At 36.7% G+C, this 21,653-nt stretch overlaps 1 protein-coding gene across 4 annotated transcripts in view; it reads right to left on the bottom strand.

Moving 5' to 3' along the window:
* Positions 1-21,653, bottom strand: part of raw (NDT-like domain-containg protein raw) — a 136,076-nt gene that overhangs the window by 11,488 nt on the left and 102,935 nt on the right. For all 4 annotated transcript variants that reach the window (XM_071591312.1, XM_071591305.1, XM_071591326.1 and 1 more), the window contains 9 exons: positions 11,303-11,415; positions 9,970-10,084; positions 9,397-9,530; positions 8,685-8,908; positions 7,935-8,149; positions 4,978-5,086; positions 4,467-4,561; positions 3,004-3,067; positions 2,271-2,340 (listed from right to left, as the gene is read on the bottom strand). In XM_071591312.1, the coding sequence (XP_071447413.1) occupies positions 2,271-2,340; positions 3,004-3,067; positions 4,467-4,561; positions 4,978-5,086; positions 7,935-8,149; positions 8,685-8,908; positions 9,397-9,530; positions 9,970-10,084; positions 11,303-11,415 (1,139 nt within the window). The remainder of the gene's footprint in view (positions 1-2,270; positions 2,341-3,003; positions 3,068-4,466; positions 4,562-4,977; positions 5,087-7,934; positions 8,150-8,684; positions 8,909-9,396; positions 9,531-9,969; positions 10,085-11,302; positions 11,416-21,653) is intronic.

Below are 21,653 nucleotides of genomic sequence, written 5' to 3'. Positions count from 1 at the left end.
AATGAGCCACTCATGATAGACAGGTTTCAAAGAGTAAAGGCTTACTTTGGTAAATATTTTTTTGATAGCAAAGAAACTAAGTTTCAAAATCAAGGACATTAATTTCATTCAAATGAGTTCAAACCAGGTGAATGTGGAGACTATCAGCTTCACCCAAGTAATTTCACAAATCACAAATCTTTCTGGGAGACCAAAGGTGGCACAAGGAAAAGAACTGACACCCTTACCCTGATATTAACCTTTGATCCAAGATATGTAAAAGGTGGCTCACAATATAATAAAAAAAATCAAATCTAATATTAGAAAAGTGATTATCAAGTCAACCCTCATGCAGCTCCCTGATTTTGGTAACACAAATAAATTCCCAGTAGAGCTCCAGCACTGTTTTGAAAGTATAATTGGGTTTCTTAAAGATAAACGACATTGTTTGAATAATATACACTTGCATTTAAATTTATTTTCTTTATTACATACATACTACCTTGATCAAAAAGTTCCCGGAATAACCACCGTGTGGCGCTCCCATCGTCCCGATTTGAGTTCTGTTTTTTTGTTGAATTGGTACATCTGTTGTTGATATTCCCTTTAAATCTTAGTGTCATAATTAGACATTTGCAAAAGTTACGTAGCCAAGAGTACATCTATCTCTGTGTGTGTTGGCGATTTTTTACAATTTCAGAAATGGATTTAAATTTGCAAAAACGAACTTGTATTAAATTTTGCGTAAAAAACGGATTTAGTGGCGCACGGACGTTGGAAATGTTGGAAAAGTGTTTCGGCAACGATTCTCTAAAAAAAATGGTCGTTTACCAGTGGCACGAGCGGTTCAGAAGTGGTCGTGAGTCAATCGAAGATGATGAACGCAGTGGCAGACCATCGACATCGAAAGTCGGTGAAAAAATTGATAAAGTAAAAGAAATGTTGGTCAATAACCGCAAATTAACCATCAGAGAAATAGCGGAGGACTTGAACATTGCCTATGGATCCGCCCAAGACATTGTGGTTAATGATTTGGGTTTCCGTCGTGTAGCAGCAAAGTTGGTGCCAAAAGACCTCAATTTCATGCAAAAAAGAGACTGTGTTGACGTCGCAAAAGACATGATTTGCGAGGCTGAATCCGATCCCACATTCATCAAAAGGATCATTACTGGAGACGAGACGTGGGTTTATGAGTACGACACGCAATCCAGACATCAGGCAAGTGAATGGCGTTCACCAAATGAGCCGAGACCAAAAAAACCACGTCGTTTTCAGTCAAAAAAGAAGGCAATGCTGACGGTTTTCATGGATTACAACGGTGTAGTGCATCATGAATTTTTGCCAGAAGGCCAGACAGTAAACAAAGAGTATTATTTGGGCGTTATGAGACGTTTGCGTGAAGCAATTCGCCGAAAGAGACCAGAAATGTGGGCAGAAAACTCGTGGATTTTGCACCATGATAACGCACCGTCGCACAGTGCTATCATTATTCGTAATTTTTTGACGAAAAATGCAACAAATACCATCCAACAGCCACCGAATTCACCTGATTTGGCTCCCTGTGACTTCTTTCTGTTCAATCGAGTTAAAAAACCATTACGGGGAACGCGTTTTAGCAGCCGAGAGGAAGTAATGGAAAAATCGCAGGAAGCACTGATGGACATACCGAAAACCGAATATAAAAAATGTTTCGAGGATTGGATCAAGCGCTGGCATAAGTGTGTTGCAGTCGATGGGGATTACTTTGAAGGGGACAATATAGATTTAGATGAATAAACTTGTATTTTTAATTTTCTGAATAAATTCCGGGAAATTTTTGATCAAGGTAGTATACCTCTATGTTTTTTAAAGAAGTTCCAGTTGCTATTCACTGCACTAATTCAATGCCTACTGGAACATTGAATATTTATTATATTGCCATTATTCCTTACATGAATATCATCCTTACCTGGAGCATTTTGAACATTTTTCCCTTAAGATGTATTCTTTAATAACACTTTATCTTTTCATGGCTTAGTAAAGAATTGAAAACTATGTACTTAAACTTCACGATGCAGCTATGGCACTCAGAATGCACGGCAAAGCATTAATATTACCATTACCAGCATTATATTAATCATATGTTATTAAAACTAAAATTGATTTCACTCTAAACATTACTTTTGAGATTAGGCAAAAAATTAGTAATTCCTAATTGGGAAATGAGTGGAGGTAGTATTGATTATTCAATTTTCCACTATAAATTATATAGGTATAATCTAGTATGCATCTTTATCATTTCTAATATTTACCTGATGCTACAATCAACAATTCATCTGGATGAAGGGTACGACCCGACAAGGATTGGAAGGCTAGACACACCTGCAATTAAAACATTTTAATGGTTAACACATTCAAATTATTCATAGAGTAATTGCAAGTTATGTACAAGCATACCATATAAGATATAATGTCAGATAAACATTAAAAGAACAATTCCCTATTCAATGAATTGAATTCTAATTTTCATTAGAATCTCCATTGTTATGGTTTGAGGATTTCACCAGTTAACATGGATTTTTGGCTTTGTTAATGATTATAAAAAGGTACATATGCATTTTCATTCAAGGAAAACTAATCAGATAAGTAAAACCAAGCCAGAGTGAAAGTAGAGGGCAGTTAAAAATTCCTGTAAAACATAGCACCAACTTTGATAAAAAGTTTCCGAAACTTTGCAATATTTGTCTATTGCAGGCAAACACAAAAATACAAGTTACTATGTGACATACTGAATTCTCTTCCTCCTTGCTCTGAGAACAAAATTAAGTCAACAGCTTCAAAGTTCTTCAAGGCTCATGGCATTATTGGGGCAGAAATTCTGAAGATTTTTCACCATATATACCTCACCAACAGTATAGGCAAAGTGGAATGGGTTAGAAGGGGGAAAGGAGACAACTGATTTATTGGAGAAGTTAATGATTAGAAAAAAACAAAATATTAAACTCAATCAACCTTGTACTCAAAGGCCCCCAGCGACAAACTCACCTCTGTGAGACCCAACTTTCCTGTGTTTCCAGTATCAAGGTCATCAAAAGTTTCCCTCAGTTTCCTGAGAAAAAGTATAAGAGAACAAAAGGAAGATTAAGAAAAAAAATTAGAGATCATAATCTTCCCACTTAAACTGATAAAAGGACTTCAAAGCTATTCCTGAATTAGCTATTTCAGGAAAAAAAATGATATAATTGACAACCAATAATAAAATGACACAATATAAAATCATTACAACATTTTTAGATATGTATGCCCCTCAACTAAATGATGCCAAGTTCGCATAAGAATGTTTTAACTTAATCTGCCTCCTTGGATATCCATAGGATTCAACACAATGGTCTAGATATTACCAATTCAAAAAAGTGAGATGATTTAAAAATGAGTTTAACTATTTAAAAAATACAAATGAACTTGGTTGCTTTTTTAAATTAGGTATTCCTTCAGCATCATCTCAGTATTTTTGGAGATTGGGATGGTGTGGTACCTAACATGCTAGCTTCCCACCCAGAGGACCCAGGTTTGAATCCTAGAGGCGGCAGATATTTCTCAGTAGTATCCCAATCCCTACTTTAGGTGCTTTGGGGAGAGCACTTTGAGTGAGCATGCTGCCCGTCAGATGGGATTTTAAGCTGCAGACCCCTTGGTGCCTTTCATTAAGAGTAGGCTAATGATGATGCCAGGTTTCTCTCTACCCTTTATCCTTACCTGTCCATCCCTAATGGTGCAAATGACATCAGCTGTCCATCACCTCCCCTAAAACTACTTCTAATACTCTCAGAATTTTTACAACATAGTATTAATAGGGGATGGAAAAATTAAGCTGTAAACGCCACTCATTTGATTTCTGGAGAAAAATCATATGCACGTGTGAAGAGTTTACTAAAACTGGTTCATTGAGCAATGATGAAAGTGACATGATCCATTTCTGAAAAACACTTATATTCCTGACATCCAACAAATTTGATCATTTCCTTTTTTCCATTTCATTAACAACAATATTAATCAACTTTCTTAGACATGATTTTAAGATTAAACAATTCATTATCTTAATATGTAATACACAAATCGACTCAGGGCAGGTTACACAATTCCATTGTACAAAGCAAAATAAAAAATTATTCGGAGTAATTTAATTTTTAATCCATACAAAATTAAAGACTACATCATCATATGCATAATACACATATTACTAAGTTAATTAAATATATAAATTCAAATTATTATCATTGTGGGATTTGATTATTTAATAATATGCTCAGCCACAATGATATGCGGTCATATTTGAAAGGAAGATTCTACAGAACCTTCTATCTATGTAATATATGCGTATAATGGATTTACATTTGTGTGGAACCTTTTGCAGGAGACATGTGAATCAGCAACATTCAAATTACAAAATTTACTGCTTAAAAAAATTAGTGCTTACTTTAATTTTTATAAGTTACTCAAAAACTCACAATAGCTTGTCTCCCAGTTGGACATGTCCCATCTTTACAGGTTGAGCATTGTCTTTCAGACCCAGGTCTTGGACTCCTATGTTTTCACGAAGAACCTGCAACAGATAAGTCGTATAAGGATTTTATGAATATATTATGCGTGTCTGTGTATACACACACACACACACACACACACATATATATATATATATATATATATATATATGTGTGTGTGTGTATATATATATATATGCATATATGTGTGTGTGTGTGTGTATATATATATATATATATATATATATATATATATATATATATATATATATATATATATATATATATATATATATATACACACACATACATATCAACATAGCCTAAAAAATTGAAGAAATTAATAATGTATGATTAAAATGGCAAACGTCAGTATTAGTTTAATATTTTTATTTTTCACCAAATTTTTAGTAATCATGGTAGATTGTAGATTAAATTTATGATAATTCCCATTTCAACACAAGTAACTGAGCCATACCTTGGCAGCACAATCTAGAGCAACAGGGATGCTATCAAATACAGGAATGCCTTGGCGCTCTACAAGATCCTGCATGACTGCTTGGCCACTGCTGAGATCTTCAAATTCCCTAAATAAAAATATTGATTCAAAAATAAAATTGGCAACTCAATACATTTCTTACATTGAAAATAATTCTGAATATAATCGATGCACTCAAAATATTTTTTCCATTACATTACTATACTCTCAAATAATTTGTTGATTCAGAGACTCTTGACCATACCTACAAAATTCTGGGTTTCAAATATAAAAGCAAAAGGTAAATTAACAAATTGACATTAGATTTACTAGATTTTTCAGCACTCTAAAAATGGTTACATGGCTAAAATTGAGGCTTCATGGAAGTGAATACACTTAAAAACACTCATAATGTATGATGGAGTTACTTTGGGCACTAGTGAAGAGATAAGTGCAAACATGGTAACTTCTCTTTATTCTATAGTAATTTCTTTCCAGAAAAAATTTTCTTTGCACTGTCACCTTTGGCAAACATCAATTGGAATTAGCAAAGGTTGACTGACACCAATGGAAGCTTCAGCCAAATGGTGTCCTCCCTTTCTCTGCCAATGAGCAGGAGCCACAGTGATCTGTGCATTGTTCAGTGTAGGCAAACACCAAACATAATCACTGCTGCAATAATTTCAACTATGTTCTAACAATACAACTGTGAAAAATATTAAACCTCTGATACCATGTCTCACCAAATGAGATATTAGAGGGAGTGTGGTAGACATAGGCAGATATATACTACTCTGTCCAATACACATGCAAACTGAGGCCATAAAAACTTTATTTTGGAAAATTTAGTCTACATCCATTTTGTCTCCTTCAAAGTACTCTCCATTCATTGCTAGGAACTTATTCCATCTTCCTTTCCACTGCTTAAGGCACCCTTGGACGTCCTTGGCGGTTAGGCTTTTCAGTTGTTTTGTTATTTCTTGATTTATTGCGACCACATCTTCCCAGTGATGTCCCCTCATGACACTTTTGCATTTCGGGAATAGGAAAAAGTCGAAGGGGGTGAGATATAGCAAATTAGGAGGATGATCAAGGATGGTGATTGAATTTTTTTCCATTAACTGGCGAACAATCAACACTGAATGTGCAGATGCAGTGTCATGGTGAAGGATCCATCCATCATGTTCGGTTAAAATAGTGTACACTGTTGATTTTCCTAAATTCAGTTCATCAGCTATCATCCAGATAGTTTTTCGATGATTGGTAAGGGCAAGGGGCCGCACACAATCAATTATGTCATTAACACAGGTGGCTGAAGGTCGTCTCAGCCTTGCATCATCCATGGCGTCTTGTCGGCCATCTTTAAAAACTTATTGCACTTGAAAACAGATGTTTTCTTCAGAGCATTATCACCGTAAACAGTTGTCAACGCTTCAGTAATTTCTTGATAACTTTTACCACACTTCACCAAAAAACTTGATGTTGATTCATTGCTCCGTGATTTCGTCAACTTGCATTTTTGACAAACAGTAAAAACAGGGACAACAGAAACTAACATAACTGGCACCATATGCACAGCTCAACAATCCACCAAGCGCAGACAGCTCATTGGGTCTCAGGCAACTAGCGCCGCTAGCGGGCAGGGCTATAGTCCACATCATGACCACTAGATTGCACCAGTTAGCGTCTCTTTTGGGCAGATCACGTAAAGTGAAATCTGAACCATGATTAGTAATGCTAGAAAGCACCAGACATGCTGCAAAAATACTAAGAACATGAACAACCAAAACTGGAGTGTGATTCTTTGGTACATGGTGTTAAACTAATCATAGAGATCTAATAACCATAAAATTTTAAGCAATATCAAAACCAGGCAGTATTGTATATATATTTCAGTTTGAATATCCATTGCACCCTTTCATCACTAACACTGGAAAGGTACACGTTCGTCAATTACACTTTTGTTTGTCATTGTTTCCTATGTGCCGTTTGCACACACATTGTCGCTGAAGGGGTGGACGTTGTCGCACCGAAGCAGCATTTAAACGAAGGGCAAACGCCCAGTCAATAGGGATTCTGGTCTGGTCATTGCACCCTTTCATTTTAGTTTTCTCCAAATATTTTAGGTACTAAATAATCTATATGAGTACTTCATCCATTGTGATCAAAGATGCCTTCATACCTTCCTATTCTCCCCTACAACTGTTATGTCAACTGTAAAGCATCACTTATAGTGTAGTGCAACTTGTTCTTGTGAAGTTGATAGATTTCTCTTGTTATTCTGCAGGTTGTTCTATTCCTAGAATATTATTCATTTATATGCAACTTGATTTTTGTAGAGCTGATAGATTATTATTCTGCAGCTCATTTTATTTCTTTTATACTATTTTTTTATATATGAGCATACTAACACATAGTTGTAACTAACAGGACTGTTTGGGTGAAATTTTCAGCATTCACAGCCCCTATTAAGAGACCTCAAAATAAAAGGAAGGAAAAAGCAATCAGGCCATACCACATCAATACAACAGGCCATATCACATGACCCTTATGAATTTTAATACCTGATACTACTGTAATCCCATTCTTCACTTTAAAGCCCTTTGAGTACTAATACTCAAATCCAACTCACACAAGAAATGCCACCAAAAATAAAGATGTGCTCCATAATTAGTCTGTCTCCTCTGAACTTATCAAATTATTTTTATTGCTGCATAATCGAGGAACCAAACCAACTGGACACATCAACAGTTCATACACACAAGATTCTGGCTTGTTCTTAGTAATATATATTCTCATTACTGAAAATATATCATCTTTTTCTTGATGGAGTAAATGAAACTTTTTAATAAGGTACAAATATGGAATTCTCATTTGAAAGCAATGGCGTTTCCCAGCATCTCTTAGACTTTCTAATGGTAGCTATGAGTCCAACTTCAATACATTAGTATGCATACCTCTGAGAAATAGGTTCTCCACAAACTAGCTGGCCAGGTCCTTGGTAAGGGAGAACTACGAGGACCAACTTTCGCTGTCGACCTGATATGTGAGCCACCTCAAGCATGGATGCAACTGACCTCGTCTGGGAGTCAATAACAAAGAAAAGCAGGGAAGCAGTCTGCTTGGCAGTGTGCTCCTGCTCTATTAGCTCTGGACCCCACTGCGATACTTGCTGTTACAAGTAGGAACACAGATGATAACTCAATTAAAGAGGGAAGAGAACTTAAAATTTTCATAATTCTAGTGTAACCCAAAAAGTACAAATGATTAAGCTTGGACAATAGTATTAAAATGAGAAGAAAAACAATGTCAGAAAAATTTTTATCAAGTCAGTGTTTTACAATCACTCAATAATTATTTACAGAAGGTATAAATGAATTAAAAAATAATGAGTAGACAAATGAAATGTAGGTCTATATCCAAATATAACCTTCAAAGGGAATATTTTGTCAAATTATATCATATGTTGCTAGTGTATCTTAAATTTTATTATTATTTTTACAATTTAAAAATATGAAATTGGGAAATTTATCATGCCCTTATAAAAACTTCAGATTGAAATGATCAGATAAATATGAAAATTTTAAACAGCATAAGGAAATTAACCTCATGGTACATACATTGATATGTGGCTAAATTGATATTGTCCCATCTCTATCTATTGGGTTCAGGGAATTACTAGAGCAAACAAAGCTCGTAATACTCACTGGGTTGTAATAAGAGATGCCTAATGCATTCAGTGCTGGTATGGCAATATCTTGTCTCCATGTGGTAGGATTGCAAGACCCTCCTAAGAAAACCTCACACTTCACTGAAAGTGGTTCAGAATGAATTCCGTGTCCATCGGTATCAGATCCACCCATATCAGCACTTTTACCTCCTGCAGAGTCAAATGGAGTGCCCCCATGGCTTGATAAAACTACTCCTGCATCTGAAATTAAAAAGAAACCTTGAAAGACTCGCACATGGATTTTCAGCCGATAGTCTGAAAACGAGAAGTTAGAGAGGTACAGTGGATGTGTAGTTTTTCCTTTTCAATCATGCAAAATGGTAATCACATTATTTAAAAAAAACTGTCCCCAACTGAAACCTGATCGATATGGGAGACTTAAGAGTGATATGATCAACTTCCTTGACTATGATTCCAGTCGTAAATCCTGGATTTATATTTTTACAACAAATTAGGGTTAAACATCTGAATGGGAATATATTATCCATTTTCAACCATTAAAACACATTGAGATTTACCTAAAAAATATTATTGCTCAAGGAATTTCCAGGTTATTGCAAATTGGTCATCTATTGCTATAGTCACAACAGATGCTGAACAGATGCAAGCAAGAGACATACAAACTATATCAACACCACTTGGCTGTTGTATAGATGAAGGATTCAGAACAAAAATTAAAGAATTCTTACTTGGAATAGTAGGTTTTGATGAAAAAGTAGATGCAAGGCCTCTTTTACCCCAACGTCGACTGCTTCCTTTGCCCTCCATTTTCTCAGTCCTCTTTTCAGGAGGCAATCTTGACAGCTGCAATGGCCTAGGCACACTAGAATACAAAGTTTAAATGTCACCAATTACACATTACTAAGAGTTTCTAAAATTCACAGAGGGATTTTAGATGTTGCTATTGTTGTTTTACTGGCTCCTTACACCAGAGGCCACAACTGAATCCTTGGAAATATTAGAAACACACCAGGTTATTTTGTGTGCATTTTTCTGCTTGTGTCATTTTTCTGCTTTTCCCCTTGTGTCTATTAAAACAAGGACATTAATTTCAATGCCAGTTTTTCATCACTTCTTCTCTTATTTCCTGCATTACCATTAATTAATTTGTTGCAAGTTCAACTGTACATTTACCAACCCCACATTACTTTTTTGAGAAAATGTCCCCGGCAATGATTTTTTGCCTTCAATATTTATGATAAATGACATATGCATGACCGTACACCAGCAGAAATTAAAACCATAAAAAATAAGATGCTTACCCTCCATCATAGCAGCGTTTCAACTCGGATGCAAATAAACAAAACTCTCCAAAGGTAAGATAAGATGCTGAGCTGCGATGCGCACACTCCTTTGCACACTGGAGCATTTCATAAACTGCAATAAAAAAACAATAGGAAAGGAAAATTAGGAAAATCTGAGAGCAATTCTCTGCTCATTTTGCACTGAACAAGAACAATGACAAAATTCATGTCTCCTCACTTAATTTTACCGATGAGTATCAAAAAAATACAAAATTTAATATTCTAATTAACAATAGCAAATTCCTCATTTTTTCAAATTAAATAATGAAAAAGAAATTCCAAGAAACTGCGGCAGATGCTGTGGCTATAACTTTTAATGGAGCCATCCGCTATATGTGCATTACAATGCAACAATTTCAGAGGGTAAAAATCAATTGCCTTGACCAGGATTTGAACCTGGATCCCTACATTTCTGGCCTAGTGCTTTAGTCAATTAATTAAAATTAAAGCACTTTGCCGGACATTAAGAGATCCGGGTTTGAATCCTGGTCAAGGCAAATAATGTTTACACCCTAAATTTGTTGCATTTAAATGAAAAAGAATACTAATCCAAATAATTATGTGTGAATGCATGCATGCAAATGGGCATACATGTACAATTTCTGTAAGATCTTTTAGAATGTTTCCCTTTTAACTAAAAAATTCCCCATAGTAAGGTATTATTTCAAGACATCTTCCACAGGCTTTGAGGAAAAAATCGGGAATATAATGGTTATTTCTATTAATTATCATTCAAACTTAATCAGTTCCTGTGGGTACATATTTTTAATTCCATACATTTTAACTATATCAAAGAAAAATCGTATTCGATTCAATACTAAAAGTAATTAAAATCTTAGGTCATGTACCAGTATCACCTCATCAGGATCCACGTGAAACTTGTAAGTGTCCACACTTAACAATATTCTACTAGATATGATCGATTATTTACCCAGCTGGAGACCCCATCAATTATTGACTACATCCCAGATAATGTTGAAGAAACTTTAACAATTGTGATAGTAACAACAACATTGGTTATACACGATGATACCCCATGGATGGCAAACTATTTCTCTTGATTAATTTTAGAATTATGTAAAGATCCAAATACAGTTAAGATCAAAAGTCAAGCAATTACAATCACATGGCTGGCTTTGTGCCATGCATTCAATGGTACTCACCAATATTGAATGCAAACACTTTCATTGCATGACTATCAGTCAAATTTATAATACCATGAGAGAATTCTTCCATCTTTGGATATTTGGGTCAAAAAGATATAGATGTCTTATTTCATTACAATGCTTACCCTGAGATTTGGATGGAAAGAGGTCCATATCGTTGAATAGCTGCTGCACTCTATGAGATGGAACTCTTCCGGCGGCCCCTAGGCCACGGCGCCTCCATAGCACCTTCACCCCCCTTGAAAATCAAGAATGGCTCAAGTTAGCAACACATTGGTCTATCAATCTAGCAATAAAAAATAATTTTCTACTAAACGTGTAGGATTTGGGTCATCTAATTGTTATACCTAACATGGCTTGACATAACATAAACATGACTCAATATATAAAGTTAGGCCAACATGTCAATTAATTAGACAAATTAACAATTAGACTAATTTAATTTTAAATGAGCCTAAGAGTTAATCAATAACCTATATCATATATTCATAAGTTGAGCAGAGAACAAATATGATCAGATCTGCACCCTGCATAGCACCCTGAGAGTGATTTCTCCAAATTGGAACAATTTGGACAAAAACAATGAAGGACGTATAAATAAAATGTAAAGTGTGCAAGACTACAAACTGCAAGCAATAAATGAAATTTTTAGGACAATCAGAAAGAGAAATGGCAAGTGAATCAGGGTATCATTCATAAGGTAAAATGAATGGTTGCATCCTATAATTGAATTAGTTACTATGAGTACAGTCACCAAACCAATTGGCGGGGAAGAGGGGAGAACAAAGAAAAGTGGAGAGGGATAAATTGTGCGTGAATATTGTGGATGCACTCTGAATATAGGTGCCGTCAAAATCAAAGTTAAAACAGTTACTTCTTCAACTTCTAGCTAGTCATGTGTGTGAATGTTTATCATGGTATATATCCTTATCAGCACAAAACAAAAAAAGGCAAGGTGGACGATTAAGGATGGTGCTCAAATATTACCAACTTGTGTTGTTGCTTTAAGATAAATTAATCAAAGCACCTGGAATAGGTTTTGGTAGTGCAGTCAAAACATTTTGCAGGGTAATATTTCTATATTTATATGGAAAAGTATCCTGAAGCCTTAGCCAAGTCTATAATTTAAAATCAATTAAAAAAATTAAAATATTATTTTAACTACTTACAGCACTTGAACTGCTAATATACTTTGTGGATATAATTAGGTTTCGTAATTCAGAAAATAAGAAGAGACAAATGCCATTCTAATACAATTTTCACGTAACTCAAGAAATTTTTTTCTATACATTTAGATGCTAATGATTTAATAATAATTGATATATGCCAGCTCAGCACCCGATGTTTATTGAGAATAAAACTAAAAACTGCAGAATTGCACATTTTTTTAATTTGAATTTTATTAATAAAATTTTTCCTGACCCTGAAAAAGTTTCTTCTTCTCCTTATCAGAAAAGATCACGAGCAAATAAAGTGAATGGCTAATGCCATGGTAAAGCCACCATAAGAAATTTTAGTGGTCTTTGTCAGCTTCGACTGCTGTACATTGTTTTTCTCTGCACAGGAATGCAAGCTTAATCGAATATTTCCTTGATTTCGCGCATTCTACACTCTCTCCCTTTTTACAATTTATTTCTTTATACTTCTCTGACAGTGCCATATTTCTTTGGTAAGAATGCCAAATTTCCTTCAAGAAATGATGGCATTTATCCCTTGTGAGAAATATAATGACCTAATAAGTTCTTAGTAAAATTTGTTAGTGATTTAGCAACTCGCATACTGTCACCGAAATGACGCTCGATCATTTATCCTTTCACGTAAAATCATGCTAGAGGGATGATCGTACATATAATATCACAAAGTAATTGCAGTCGTCATGTCCGATATTTCTTATACACCGACTGTGATATACGACGCCAAGTTGCTAAGCAACAGGCTACATCGCATCGTGAAGTAAATTTGGAATCCTCTTTGATATTCTTTTGCTAGTTGCTACTGCCAGTATACAAAAACAAAAGAAACGAACAATATAATGACAGAATTGTTTGTGTTGTTCGTTTCTGCGAATCATTAAGTTCGATGTCATTCTATAAGAGAAACTAAGGAGAACGTAGTTAAAATGACAGACAGTAAAGATGTTGAGACCCACAGCAACGTTTAACTCCTATTGCACAGTGCGGCATGATATTACCGTCCATCAAAATGACGATATTCAATTTATACCGCAGTGGTCCCCCTCCCACCAATCCTTCCAACTCCCTTCCGGGTCCAGTGATGGAATGGTTGGCGCGCGGGCCGCGGGGCTTTACTTCTCCCCACCCATCCCATTCTGCTCCGTTAGGGAGACTGCTTCCCGCGAGAGTCACTCGCTCCAGTTCACGCGCGCGTTTTGAGGAGGGCGAGACAAATGCGGGGACAGCATTCATTGGGTGGGGCGTCGAGCAGAGAGGCGTCTCGACGACCTTGGTTTAAACTAAGTCCCGGGATTTACCTCCTCCTCCGAAGCCGGAGATCTACCACGCCCATCGTCCAGGTTCGGATCCACAAGGCGGCACCGTTGGTGTTTTTCTTTTCTTTTTATACACATCCTCGTCGGAATATGCCTACCTAGAGTGTAGCCAGGCTGGCGGGGGGGAGGGATTGGGCGATCAGATCCCCGACGGTTTTCGGGAATTTTCTACGCACTAAATTATCGATTTTCAGGTCAGATTATGAAAAAAGTATATTTAAAAAATGCGTAATACGTCTAATAATGAGTCGTTTCACTGTAGCAAACAGGGCAGTTATTCTGTCCAAAACTTTGGATAGAATAAATGGACACAACGCTTTTGCTCCGCGGAGGCATTCGATTTAACACTAGCCCCTCCTCCCTCGACTAATACCTGGATGTATAACTTCATATGGATCGCACAAATAATTTCACAGCAATGATCACAAAATTGGAGCACACACAACCAGCGAGTTCTCCCTGAGTTACTCAGCAGGTAATGGAAGATAATTGCAATTTGCCTTCACTCTACCCCACTGCGACAAATAAAAGCATGGGTAAAACGAAGTGAAGACGTGTTTTGTCATTTCGCAGGTAAGACAGAACCCCGCACTTAAATTTTGATTTTTAATGCGCGTCTCTACGTTGAAAGTAGTGGACTTGGGAGAGATCCGCAATCGAACGGACACGCAAAGCCACGCGAGTGAATGCTTCAAATCGTTTTATGCCTTAGTATCGTAGTACGTCTTAGGCTTGGGGAAAGGTTGCATTAACGTCCACTTCGGTTCACCAATTATTTAAGGTGCGAATGTTCCTGGGGAGCTTCATTCCCAGGCGATAACCGCATCGACTCAACGATCTAAGGAGCACACTGGATGGTTTTTGTTCACTGAAAAATATATTTTATCCTCTAAAATCTAAGCTGTAACTGATTATAAATTACCATATTTTTCCATCGATAACGCGCGCGTTATCTATAAAAAATGTTCAGATGATCGAAAACATTAAGATGCGCGTTATGTAGTGAAAATTGAAAAAATCAAAACAGACGCATTTTTGCACACACAGACATCCGATATAGACGTCTTTTTACACACTCTATGTATAATTTTTACGCGCATATATATATATATATATATATATATATATATATATATATATATATATATATATATATATATATATATATATATATATATATATATATATATATATATACTACCTTGAACAAAAAGTTCCCGGAATAACCACCGTGTGGCGCTCCCATCGTCCCGATTTGAGTTCTGTTTTTTTGTTGAATTGGTACATCTGTTGTTGATATTCCCTTTAAATCTTAGTGTCATAATTAGACATTTGCAAAAGTTACGTAGCCAAGAGTACATCTATCTCTGTGTGTGTTGGCGATTTTTTACAATTTCAGAAATGGATTTAAATTTGCAAAAACGAACTTGTATTAAATTTTGCGTAAAAAACGGATTTAGTGGCGCACGGACGTTGGAAATGTTGGAAAAGTGTTTCGGCAACGATTCTCTAAAAAAAACGGTCGTTTACCAGTGGCACGAGCGGTTCAGAAGTGGTCGTGAGTCAATCGAAGATGATGAACGCAGTGGCAGACCATCGACATCGAAAGTCGGTGAAAAAATTGATAAAGTAAAAGAAATGTTGGTCAATAACCGCAAATTAACCATCAGAGAAATAGCGGAGGACTTGAACATTGCCTATGGATCCGCCCAAGACATTGTGGTTAATGATTTGGGTTTCCGTCGTGTAGCAGCAAAGTTGGTGCCAAAAGACCTCAATTTCATGCAAAAAAGAGACCGTGTTGACGTCGCAAAAGACATGATTTGCGAGGCTGAATCCGATCCCACATTCATCAAAAGGATCATTACTGGAGACGAGACGTGGGTTTATGAGTACGACACGCAATCCAGACATCAGGCAAGTGAATGGCGTTCACCAAATGAGCCGAGACCAAAAAAACCACGTCGTTTTCAGTCAAAAAAGAAGGCAATGCTGACGGTTTTCATGGATTACAACGGTGTAGTGCATCATGAATTTTTGCCAGAAGGCCAGACAGTAAACAAAGAGTATTATTTGGGCGTTATGAGACGTTTGCGTGAAGCAATTCGCCGAAAGAGACCAGAAATGTGGGCAGAAAACTCGTGGATTTTGCACCATGATAACGCACCGTCGCACAGTGCTATCATTATTCGTAATTTTTTGACGAAAAATGCAACAAATACCATCCAACAGCCACCGAATTCACCTGATTTGGCTCCCTGTGACTTCTTTCTGTTCAATCGAGTTAAAAAACCATTACGGGGAACGCGTTTTAGCAGCCGAGAGGAAGTAATGGAAAAATCGCAGGAAGCACTGATGGACATACCGAAAACCGAATATAAAAAATGTTTCGAGGATTGGATCAAGCGCTGGCATAAGTGTGTTGCAGTCGATGGGGATTACTTTGAAGGGGACAATATAGATTTAGATGAATAAACTTGTATTTTTAATTTTCTGAATAAATTCCGGGAAATTTTTGATCAAGGTAGTATTCCTAGATCGGGAGGGGTATCAAGGTTGTTCGTCATCGCCCCCAATTTCTAACATGCAGCTGCAGCTGGGGATGCATGAGGTGGTCGTGAAAGTAGCCTTCGGAGAGGACAGGAGTGAAAGTAGGCGGTGAACTAGTTATGCCAGTTAGGATCGCGGATGATAAAGCTTCAGTTATTCAAGTAGCGTAAGGATTTCAGCCGAGGGTCAACTCATTGCAGGATGAGCCGTGGACCGCGATAAAAACAATGATTCTTGATACGTGAAATGTTAGTTCAGCACTAGAGAAGTGGAAAGAGAGATTCTGGATACTATTGTGGGGAGGAGTAATTATCAGAAGTTGAATTACATCAATGGTGAAGAAGAAAGAGATTCGTAATTTTTGTATTAACTTACACATTTTGAAAAATTTCCAGGGTCCATATAAAAACCGTCAGCATAGAATACCATAACTATAAGATACGACAAACGGAAGCGTAACAAATGACTAATGGATTTTAAAAATTACAAGTAACAAAAAACACACAAGGGAAATATTGAAATTATTTTCAAATTTGATTTTTTGCCGAAAACATGAACTAATGCCATGGATGGTGATAATTATCTGAACCGGATGGGTTTAGTATACAATACTGGTATTATTGGAATATAATTTGAAAAAAAAGAAGTGATGATGATGGGGTTTGAAATGCTTCAATAACCAAGGTCCCTTTACGCAGCAAGTATAACTTAAGAGAATCCAATGCCATGTGAAGTCCTTGTAAATTATGTTCGGAATCAAACAAATGACCTTAAGGCGAAAAGAGGAGTGAGGAACTCAACGCAGTAAACGGACGGACGGTATTCCTAAAATCGTGAGGTATTTTCATCCTCAATGGAGTTCCGTGAGTCAGGGGTCACCTAGCATCTTTATATAACATTAGGCCTTAAGATGATTACAAGCATATAAATGACCATGGCCAAGGGTAGGAACCCACGCAACTTGACGACATTCTATCCAAAGAGGTAATATCGCTTTAAAAAGTAAATTTCCTTTCGCGAAATAGCTCTCCGATTTCCTCAACAATATGTATCACCTACTACCACAGCAGCAGAATAGTATATCCATCAGATGCATTGGACGAGAGGGGCAATTTCTTCGCGGGCGCAATTCGATTCAACTTCCGATTTCACCCAAGAATGAATCAGGCCAATTACAAATCGCTAACACCTCACGCATAGATGAAGTAGGGTCTTCCTCCCGCCTCCTCCAGGACCAATCACCCCGAACCCCCGCGCACCCCGGCACACGCCGCATTCCGCTTGAGTGGGTACATCTCATCCGTGAAGCGGAGCGAGATGGGAGTCGACTGAGTTACACTCCTGGTACTACAAATACGTACAAGGTAGGTCGTTGAGCATCTTGCGAGTCCTATTCGTCGACTGTTTCGAAACCTCCGACGTCATCTGGATCATTTGGAGCTCCATAACTCTTCCACAAACGCATGGTAGCAGCGGTGGAATACATTTGTGGTGAATCTTTTCAATTTATTCGGTAAATTGAGCATCTTTTATTTGCATCCCTCGTGATTTTTTATTTCACGTATGAATGATTTGGATAGATGCACTTTCCAGCTCAGTGAAAATGACAAAACCTGAGACACTACATTGAACAGTGCTTTAACTACGAATACTTTTTACCTCCATTCTGCCCAACACGTCCATCCTTTTCCTCCCCCTACTTCGATTTCCTATCAGTCTCCAAGCATTCCTTCTTAATACCTGACGGTGCTTTCTCCTTCCTGTAAAACTCACCAATTCCACCCTTCCTTTGTAAACTTTACATGCCCTCGTTGCGTCTCTCCGCCACGCATCTTTCGCCGCATTCGTTTCCCAACTAAATTTATTGTTCAACTCTTTGTGCTTTCCTCTACCTAATTCTCTTTTTATATGTTACCATTTTATTTCCCGTCTATCTTTCTAATTATCTCCCCCCTCATTCATGGTTTTCTTGTCCTTTTACTTTTCCTATGGTTCGGTTTCCGGGTTTCGACATCCTTTTTTATGCTCCTACAGGTATGTTTCTTCTATTGCATTCGTCTCCCTGTCCTAACCAATAATATTCTCTGCTGCCCTCTGGTACTCCTCTTCGTTTTATTTAATGCTTCAACATTAAATTTCCTCAAATCCTACCATGTTTTATCCCCATTGAATCTGACGTTTTAATTAATTAGTACTATATTATCATCTGAATCTGCACCCGCTTCCGGGAAACTGTGCGAATTACGCTTTTCTTAAACCTATGCCTAACCAGAATCCAGTCCAACTGATACCTTTCCGAGTCACTTGGCATTTTCAATGTGTACCTTTACCTTTTGCGGGTTTTAAACCAAGTTTTGGTGATAATTAAACCGTCTCCTGTAGAACTCAATTGCTTTCTCCCCGCGCTCATTCCTTGCTCATAAACCGTAGCCCCCGACCTCACACTACCATATCTCTTCCTCCGCCTACCGTCTGTTTCCAATCCCGCATCACTATTATTTTCTCTAATTGGTCGTATATTGCGGGTTCGAATTCGTTCTCCCTATGAATGCTTGGTGGCAGGTAGACCTGAACAATGACCAAGTTCGTAGCTTTAGCTAATATTTCTATGAATAACATTCTAGCACTCGCTTGCTCTGTGCGTTCCGCAGTTGATAGGGGGTCCTTTTCATTATAATGTCCATCCTAAATGTCTTGGGATAAATATTTTAGGTGGTTTCCCGTCGCCTTCCCCACTAGTGTTTTTAATTGCATCTGGCAGGGGTGAATCTATCTGGAGCAATTATTATTCTTCCCGCTAGTACAGCTCTAGGGATCATCATAACGCTCAAGCCATTGTACGGTGACAAGATTGTAGGTTATACGATAATAATGCCGAAATTGGTAAGGGTATGGTGATTTTTTTAGGTTTCCACCTGATGCACATTAGCGGATGACTCCGTTAAAAGTTACTGTTGCGGCATCTCCCGCAGTTTCTTTGGAAAATTTCCACCTGATGCTTCGACACGAGCGTAGTGACACAGGTCATGTATACAAAAACATAAAAAGTTATCAATTATTTAATTTATTATAGTTCGCAGTTTTTTATCGTTTTGCTTGAATTATTGAGGAGGTAAAATATGGACATTAATTATCATGTGACTTATAGCTGTCACCAAGGGCCAACTATTTCCAGGAATTCATTTTATTAATGATTTAAAAGAGGATGTCATTATTCAATTAACACGATCATCGTTTTATATTTAGTGTTAGTTTTTCTTCGTGCATGTTAGCATTTCAACGTAAAAAAAATTATTATCATTAGCAACTTACGTTAGTAATTTTGACCATTACCTTTCTCTAGAGAAAGTACTATCAAGTTGATGTTATGAAATTGAATGCTTCATATTTTGGCAGTGTTATTACGTTATGGATTACATATCACTAAATATTAATTTTTCAATGCATTTTTTTGCATCTTTGATTGTTTCTTCAACACGGTAACTTTCGGAATTGAGCTCTCAAGTGTTCGGTAAATTTATTCCTCAGTGTCTCATTGTATTTGTTTCACTCACACCCTAAGTTCTATCATAACTTTCTGTATGTATGTATACATATATATATATATATATATATATATATATATATATATATATATACACACACATATACATACATGCACCCATGGTGGTTATGGGAATTGGTGATTACGAGAAACTGCGGGAGATGCCGCGACAGTTACTTTTGACGGAGTCATCCGCTAATATGCATTACAATGCAACAATTTCAGGGTGTAAAAATCATTCGTCTGGACCAGGATTCGAACCCGGATCCCTCGATATCCGAGTGCTTAAGCCAGTAAAGCTATCGAGGCGTCCTCATATTTTCCGAAATTTTTCAGGTCAGATCAAGACGAATGATTGTTACACCCTGAAATTATTGCATTGGAATTGGTGATGTTTAAAACCTGAAGTTTTGGACCCTAGGAGAACATGATGCCAAGATCCCAGGATCCACAACACAATCTGAAGGTCGGCAAGCAGAAAACGATAGTTAACTTTTCCCAGCAGAATTATTTATTTTAATTTGGGATAATAGAGGATATGAACTCAAGATTATACTAATTTTAATCCTTGGGTACGTGTATCATTCTGTTCACGCACGATCATACTTTTAGTATTAACAGCTTTACAAACCTTTTTAGAGCAAATAACAGGTTCCTCAGCATAAATTTTTGCATTGAATACGAAACATATCTTATTATATTAGGGTTATGGAAATCTAAAGCAGTGGTCACGTCAGTATCTTAGTTTTGGCTTAATTGCGGGAATAAAATGAATCTAATTGGACAATATTAAAGAATAACTAGAAGCAAGCCCTGGTGAAAACCATTCCTTGACTGCTGGAGAGAAGGTTTATTCTTCAGCTAAGGTAAGCTTCATTGAGCTACGCTGATAATGAATGTAACAACACTTACGTAATGGAGTATCAATGGCGATGTCAAGAACTTTTAATCAGACGCCAGAGATCAGCAACTTGAGCAACACTATGTACTCTAGTACTAAAGGAATAGAGTGCTTCTAATATTTGCTTAAGTAGTTTTTGTACAACATTCCAAGCCAATTCAGCATAATTTGAGGCTAAGATAAGATGAGACCAATTTTTTATAAAGCTTCCATTAGGGATGCGCGCGTTCTCCATTATGCTCGATGTCTCAGTTGAGGTTCATTATTTATTAAGGATATTTTTTCGACCTAGTGATACAGTGATTTCTTAATTCGGCACTTAGTTCTTTCATGAATGATTACTTAACAATGTTTTTATTCTAACAATGGAATAGGACCTTTGGATTAAATGTTCCCATCAGGGGGTTTAAATCCTTCGCCAAATGGTTTATAAAGGCAGAAATCTGTTTTCCTGAAACCTTACGTCGTTAAAAGAATATGAATTAATATCTCAGTGCCATTCTTTATAGTTAATTCCAATTTTACATGTAGTCTCCATGCTCCAATTATAATTAAATGCTTATTAAGTTTGGTTCAGTAATTATGGCAGTGCATGGCAATCTAGAATGAATGCAGACAAAGTATTCACACTGTCGGAACCTATGCTTTTCAAGGAATAATGACATGACCTATCGCTTTTGGTACAGGAAAGTTTTCATTAAGGCAGAGTATAGCCAAGATTAACATCAAGTGTGACAAGGGCGTATGCTTATTATAAGTTTTAAAAACTAATGAAGCATCAAAAATACTTTTCTAAATTCGTACTGGCAGAATATGGTGATTTGCTATTACCAAAATTGGTTTAATGAAATATAGTTAGTTCATTGCATGGCAATCTCCAACCTTTTTATTGACAATAGTTACAGAGTATTTCATAGTGTATTTATAATGATGAAGGAGTCTTTTTTCAGACTTTAGTATGTTTCGGAAAAC

This window comes from Hetaerina americana, unplaced genomic scaffold, assembly GCF_022747635.1.
Source record: "Hetaerina americana unplaced genomic scaffold, ioHetAmer1.1.p SCAF_1, whole genome shotgun sequence".
Taxonomy (NCBI): Eukaryota; Metazoa; Arthropoda; class Insecta; order Odonata; family Calopterygidae; genus Hetaerina; species Hetaerina americana.
This window is presented reverse-complemented; position numbering and strand designations above follow the sequence as displayed.